A 7,537-nucleotide genomic window follows, 5' to 3' on the forward strand; every position below is an offset into this window, starting at 1 on the left:
GGGGCCATGGCAGGTGCACCACAGACACTGATGACAGACAAGGGCAGGACAGGGGTTCTCCTAACCAAGTTGGTGAAGGTGAGCAAGGCAAGGGAAGCAGGGCTTCTACACTGATAGCGGGGGTGCAGCGTGCCTTCATCAGGATCTTTATTCAAGGACAATATTGCACCATGTGTCACGGGCACCCACCCCACCCCCTAGCACACTCTCCCAAAATATCACTGTTCAGCCTTCATTCCAGGGAAAATGGGCATGCAAATTAACTGTTTGTACATTAAATACTCAGTGAACAAAATGAATAGAGAGTCCCTGGGGACACAGTGCTGTGTGTGATAGCAAAGAAAGTCCCAAGAAGAGGACTTGGGCTAAACAAATTATGATATATCCATACAGTAGAGGACTACCAATAAAATATTTGCTAACATGGAAACCCATTCACAATATGCTATTTTAAATACTAAGTTATAAAACAATAATAGAATGTGATTGCACACACACAGGCAAACACAACACACACACATCAGGGTGATAGGAATGGTAAACTTTAAATAATGGGATGATTTTTATTTTCTTTTTGCTTATTTACATATTCTAATTTGCATAGAATGAACACTTTTTTTTAATGCGGACTGTGTTTAAAACTGCTGCTGCTGCTAAGTCACTTCAGTCGTGTCCGACTAAAAACTGAATTCAGCTCAGTCTTTACCTCTCAGCCTGCACCTTGGTCAACAAGCCCTTGTCTGGCAGATTGGGGAGCTCCGTGGGAGGGCACCTGCCCCTGGCTGACCGTCCCCACTCAGCCCATCCTGGGGAGGAGCCCAGCAGTTTTGGCACCTTCTGCCTCAGCCGGGTACCGTGGGTGCACAAGCTGGTCCATGGCACAGAGCGGCCTTCTCAGTTAATAACTTACCCAGATCCAGAAATGTCTCAGCAGTCATGGTATAATTAACTCACACCACTTTATGCTCTATAATGGTAATGAATAGATGATTTATTAAAGCCCTGACGACAGGAGTGCGATTCCCCAGTGTAATGCCTCCTTTCACATCCAGCTCTGCCCTCTTATCATCCCTGTGAGTGTTCGAGGCCGCTCTGACCTCCAGTGTCTGCCATGCACATCCCGCAAGAGCAGAGGCTGACCGGACTCAGCATCTCCACTAAGATGCTCGTGGCCCAAAGAGGGTCCCACCCGAGCCTTCACTCCGTGCCCCTTCCAAGAATCAGCACGAGGCCAGATTGCTAGGAGTGCAGTGATTCCCCTGGAACGACACTCAAGGACATTCACGAGACCCAGCACTTGGGGTCGAGCTGAGTGTGCTGGGCCTCCAGGCACCATCCCACCTGATCTGATGGCCCAGCATGTGGGTACTGTTATTGTTCCCGTGTCACGGCTGGGGCTCAAGGCTCAGGCAAGTGCTGGATGGGCTTTTTGAGCCGTGTTTAATTTCACGTGTGTCCTTCTGTTGCTGAGAGTAGCCTCAGCAACTATATAAACAAAAGCTAGGGTCATGGGGAAGGAAGGCGATTTGGGAAGCTCGGGGCTCTCCGATGTCCTTTTGGGGGCTCTGAGCTTAATGACGTGAGACCAATGTCCACGTAACCTCGACTGTCCACTGCAGGCCTGCACGGAAATAGAGGCCATCAGCATGGAGAAGAAGCACATCCTGCAGCAGTGGGCCACCAGCCTGGTGGGCATGAAACATCGCGACGAGGCTCACAGGACCATCCAGGAGGCGCTCAGGTGCGGGCGGCCCTGCTGGTTGCCACAGAGGTGGGCCAGGCATCTCAGGGCCACAGGCAGGGCCCTGGATGGAGCGGTGGGAGAACTCGTGACATGTGGGAACTCGGAGGCAGGTGCAAAGTGGACTCCATGCCCGCCTCCTCCCAGGCGAGCACGGAGCGCCCGTCCCCAGCTCTCCTGGGACAAAGGGGCGCACCTGCAGCCCTGCGGCCCCAATTTCCGTTCTTGAAACCCCCCCTTATTGTTCACCCAGATTTCAGTGTTTCTTAAATCCTTTCAAACTTTCCGTGGCACCGGGAGCTGCAAAGCTTTCATGCTCAGATTTCCTGGGAGGATTAAGGAGAAACAGTGAGAAAGAGAGGGAAAGAAAAAGGGGTATTTATCTTGGAGAGATAAAGGTGTCCCTTTGATTTGCAGTCTCACCACCTGTGTGCAGAAACTTCGCCTATTGTTCTGCTGAGGGCTGAGTTCCAATCGAAATCCCGCTTTAATCTCCCCGAAAAGGGAAGGAAGAGGCCCCGCCTGGCATTCCCCTCTCACTTCTAGCGAGGGCTGGACGTGCACCCTGGGTGGGGTGGTGGAGCCTGGGGGTTCCACCATTGCCTTAGTTCCCCAAACCAGCAGGACGCTTGGGGTCCAGATGTGGAAGCAGGTCCTAGAGGGAACGCGTCATAGCTCAACTCAGCCCTCAGCGTGCAGCCTGGCAGTGAGCTGTGCCCAGGAGAGGCCTGCTGACCACGGGGAGGAGGGATTGGGTTGCTTTGCCAGTCCCATGGCATGGCCTCTGGTAGCCCAACAGCTAGGAGAGACGTTCCTTCTCAGTCTTGTGATTAAGAAAAACAAAAATGGAGGCATATACCTATGACTGTTTTTAAAGCAAGCCACATTTATGTGGGTAATGCCAGACTGAAAATACTTATTTCCTTCACTTCCCTGAGTCGATGATAGAAAGACAAAGGGAGGCCTTCCCTGGTGGTCCAGTGGTTAAGAATCCGCCTCCCAGTGCGGGGGACATGGGTTCGATCTCTGCTCTGGGAAGATCCCACGTGCCTCAAGGCAGCTAAGCCCATGTGCCACAACTATTTAGCGGGTGCTCTAGAGCCCACGAGCCACACCTACTGATGCCCGTGTGACCTAGAGCCCGTGCTCCGCAACAAGAGAAGCCACCCCAATGAGAAGCCCGTGTGCTGCAGCAAAGAGTAGTCCCCACTCTGCAACTAGAGAAAACCCACTTAGCAACAAAGTTCCAGCACAGCCAAAATGAAATGAATACATGTTTAAAATCTGAAATAAATAAATAAATAAATTAAAAAAAAAAAAAAAAAAGAAAGCCAAAGGGAGAATCAGAATTATCCAGGCAAAGTCTGGCTAAAAATCTGCCTTCCCTTTGAACATGCAGGGAGGGACTGGGCTGTCCCAGGGCTGTGGGCTTGGGCTGTCCCTTGCCCGGCCCCCCGGGGCTGCTGGTCTACCTGCTTCCGCTGTGTCTGTCGACTGAGAGCTGCCCCATGTTTGGTGAGCAGAGGCCTTAGCTAGTGAGCAGTTTTTGCCTCTTGCCTAACACTGACCTTGAGTAAGGTCAAGGCTGAGAGTCTCATGGCCTGTGGACTCCCCCACACAGGGACCTCCAGAGTTCAGGGGGACACCCTGCACTTAGGCCAGCACTCTGTGTCTCCAGGACTAACCTGGATATCCCCCAACAACCCTCCTCCTGACCTTGTCCCCTCCACTCCCACCGGCTGTTCCTACCTGTCCTCTGAGGCATGGCTTGACGGTCACTCCTTTTCTTTTTTCTTGTTTTGAAATTCAGTATTTTGAATAGATAACACAGTGACTTGGTCTAAACTATCTGTAGACTCATATTCAGTGAGGTGAATATGCCCGTGTCCTCCATGACCTGCTGCCCCTTCCCACACACACACTCCTCCTGGTTTCCTGGGTCTCCATCCCTAGGTCATCCACAATAGCAAAAGAAACTACACAAATTCACCTTCTTCACTTTCCCTTTTGTGCCGTGTTCTGTGCCTTGCTCTTTTCATTCCACTGGGTGTCCTGGAGATCTTCCAAAACATACTGGTTGTTTGTCCCTTCTTTTCCTGCCACATACCCTCTGATGGACTCAAGGTTATCCACATGCCTTTCCCGTCACAGTGTTGCTGTACAGAGTCACATCCAGGGCTATCATAGTCTATATCATTCTGTATAATTATGTTCCCTATCAAGCCGGGAAGTTCTGAATTCCAGGGCACGCACTCAGCAGGCTGGACAGGGATTTACCAGGAGGGCTGAGACGATAACACTTCCCCCAGCAGTGTTCCAAAGTCCCCTCCCTGACAACTGAGCACATGTTGGACTGTGCTGATCTCACCGATGAGAAAAATGACATCATGTGTTTATAACAGGCACCCATTGAATGTTCATTTTAGCAACGCACACCTCCCCTAACAACAAGTCATAGGGCACTAGTTCTGGCTCAGCTGGCCTTCCTGCGACCCCAGATACGTCAGCCATGGAGGAGGGAGGCCTCCTTTCAAACCTGTTGACCGCACAGGATGCTGTGAGAATTGTGAACTGTGATTGCAGCGCTGCATCCAGATAGATGTGAAGGAGGGAATCTGAGACTGTTTAACCAAAGTCAAGGTGTTGCAAAAACAGAACATTGCATCGCTTGGGACTTCCAGGCCAGGTCAGCGGCTGAACTAAAGTACCAAATACAAGCTCGTAGCGTGTAGACCATTTTAGAAAATGAACAAAAACAGTGATTTACTGGCTGATGGTCCAGTTGTTGGACATGAAGCTAGACATCCCCCTGCCCCCGACCCTCCTGGGAGCTGTCTGGGCGCTGAGGAAGTGCCTTAGCTGTGGGAGAAGAGAGGGAGGTGGAAGGTGGTGTGGGACTTGGAGGCAGGGACTGCCTCCTCAGCGCCGGCTGGCCTCCGTCAGGCCCGGGGTCTGGCAGGTGGTGCCCCACCACCGCCGACATCCCCCAAGCCCAGGGAGGCCTGCAGCTCTGGACACCCGGGGCCGCCACAGGCACAGAGAGCAGCTGGTTAACATGGGGCAGACACAGGGCGATGGGCAGGGCCCTTGGGGGTTGCCCTGATGACACACCGTGTCGCATCCCCCCTTCCCACTTGGGGAGGCCAAGTGGCCCTCGCTCCCTGGGACTCCTGGGCATATCGTGTCGATTGGGACCCAGCGGGTGACCTGAGATCACATGGGTCTCTGCTACAGCAAGACGTGAAAAACAAGATTCCCACCAACTCTTTACCATTAGTGGCAAAGTCCCATCAGGAGGGGTCCCAACCACAGAATCATGACGAGGCTGCGGCAAACACTGAGAGTCACACCTGCAAAGCCCACGAGCCTAGTTAGGGAGATTGGGATCCACATTAAATGCTGCATTTAAAATGGACAGCCACCAAGGTCCTACTACATAGCGTAGGGAACTCTGCTCAATGTTATGTGGCAGCCTGGATGGGAGGGGCGTTCGGGGGGAAACGGATACTTATATGTATGCGTATGGCTGAGTCCCTTCACTGCCCACCTGAAACTATCACAACATTGTTAATCGGCTGTACTCCAATACAAAATAAAAGTTAAGAAGCAAACCGGTCATTCCCATGTGAAACGTCTCAGAACAAGCCAGAAAATTCAGACTATACTGTGCTCAGCTGGGGTTAGGAAGGATACCCTGCCTAGAATTTACACCCTCTCAAGGTCAGGGACACAAACAGGTCCCCTTGTGCCCGGGTTTCTGCTTCTGCCATACTTTCCGATAGGAAACCCAGGGGCAGGCAGGGCTCAGCACCTCTGTCAGGTGTTAACTGGTCACTTCATCGCCTTGAGCTCCTGCAGCAGGTTCCCTCTTAATCCTCAGATGGATTGGGTCAAGCTTCAGACATACTCTAGACTCCACCAGTTCTTTATGTTTTTTTTTTTCTATTGGTATCTGTTAATCAAGGACATTTTAATCTATTTTTATTGAAGTATAGTTGATTTACATACAATGTAGTAATTTCTGCTGTACAGCAAAGTGATTCTGTTATACATACATATATATATTCTTTTTTAAATATTATTTTCCATTATGGTTTATTATAGGATATTGAATATAGTTTTCCTGTGCTATATATTAGGATTTGTTGTTTATCCATTCTCTCTATAAAAGCTTATATCTGCTGACCCCAACCTCCCACTTCATCTCTCCTCTGACCTCCCCTGCTCGGCAACTACTAGTCTGTTCTCTATGAAGGACAATTTTAAAGTGTGTCTTTTAAATTTTTTATTTATTTTACTTTTTGGCCATGCCATGTGGCTTGTGGGATGTTAGTTCCCCCTGGGGGATTGAACCTGGGCCATGGCATGAAAGCACTGAATCCTAACCACTGGGCCACTAGGAGTTCCCAAGTGTGTCTTTTTTAAAAATAATTTTTATTCAGGATAAGTGACCACATCCCAGGAAATTAGAAAAACAGAAATAAAGATTTAAAATACCACCATCTTTCTCCTTTTGTGACAATGACAGTTTATTAGCTAGCATTCTGGTGTCTTTTTGCCAGTGCATGTCTTACTGAGTGTTCTAATTTCTGTCGTAAAAACTGGACATCTTGGACTTCCCTGGGGGTCCAGTGGTTAAGACTCCATGCTTCCGCTGCACGGGGCGCTGCTGAACCCCTGGTCGGGGAGGCTCTGTGTGCTGCATGGTGCAGCCAAAAAAAACAATAAACAAAAAATGTGGGTGTCTTATCATTATTGTCAAATCCTAGATACTTATAAGGCTTCTACTTCCTAAAGAAGTATAAGAAAATAAGTGACTTTTAAAACTTTGGTTTATTGAAGATAACTTATGTAAAAATTTATTATGTAAAGTATTATTGTTAGGTAAATTATTTATTATGTCAATTACCATTATTATTATGTAAGAAGTTATCCTTTGTCAGAGCACAATTCAGATTAGCAAATGGACAGAGGCAAGTAACCATTACACGCTCAAGATACCACATATTTCCTGCAACCCCGAATCTATTGCCTCTTCCCGCCTCCAGCCCCTACAAACACTCATCTGCTGTTTCTGTAGTTTTGTCATTTCCAGAATCGCATATAAGTGGGATCACACGATACACAGCTTTTCTTGTCTGGCTTTTTTTCACTTTGCACAGTGCTTTGAAAGTCTTCCTGGCGTTTCAGGGTCAGCAGTCTGTTCCTTCTCGTTTCCAAGTAATATTCCCTCACGTGGATACATCGACATCTGGTTGTTTCCAGTCTGGAGGGTGGCGTGACCAGAGCTGCAGTGCTGTTGTGTGCAGATGTTGGTGTGGGAATGCAAAGTGGAACAGGTCGCTCTGGGAAACACCTCCACAGCACTGAGATTCCCAGTCAGTCCCATCCTCGCCAACGCTTAGCAGTGCCATCGTTTTCATGTTAGTTGTTGGCAGACATGTCGCGGTGTTCTGTTGAGATTTTAATTTGATTTCCCTAATGACTAATGATAGTGAGCATTTTTTCATGTGAGTATTTGTCATATCTTCTTTGATGAAGTCTATTTTGCTCATTTTAAAAAATTGAAGTATAGTTGATTACAGTGTTTCAGGTATACACCAAGCAGCAAAGTGACTCAGATCTATAATACACACATATATATATAGTGTTGTTGTGTTGCTGTCGTTTAGTCACTAAGTCGTATCTGACTTTTTTGCGTGATGCTATAGATTGTAATCTGCTAGGCTTCTCTGTCCATGGGATTTCCCAGGCAAGAATACTAGAGTGGGTTGCCATTTCCTTCTCCAGGGGATC

The 7,537-nt window shown here is 48.6% G+C and overlaps 1 protein-coding gene across 2 annotated transcripts in view; it reads left to right on the forward strand.

Annotated features, from left to right (window-relative positions):
* CCDC40 (coiled-coil domain containing 40) overlaps positions 1 to 7,537 on the forward strand; it is a 44,029-nt gene that overhangs the window by 16,908 nt on the left and 19,584 nt on the right. For both annotated transcript variants that reach the window (XM_010856281.1, XM_010856282.1), the window contains one exon: positions 1,620 to 1,741. In XM_010856281.1, coding sequence (XP_010854583.1) covers positions 1,620 to 1,741 — 122 coding nt within the window. The remainder of the gene's footprint in view (positions 1 to 1,619; positions 1,742 to 7,537) is intronic.

This window comes from Bison bison, unplaced genomic scaffold (genome assembly GCF_000754665.1).
Source record: "Bison bison bison isolate TAMUID 2011002044 unplaced genomic scaffold, Bison_UMD1.0 scf7180017864371, whole genome shotgun sequence".
NCBI lineage: Eukaryota > Metazoa > Chordata > Mammalia > Artiodactyla > Bovidae > Bison > Bison bison.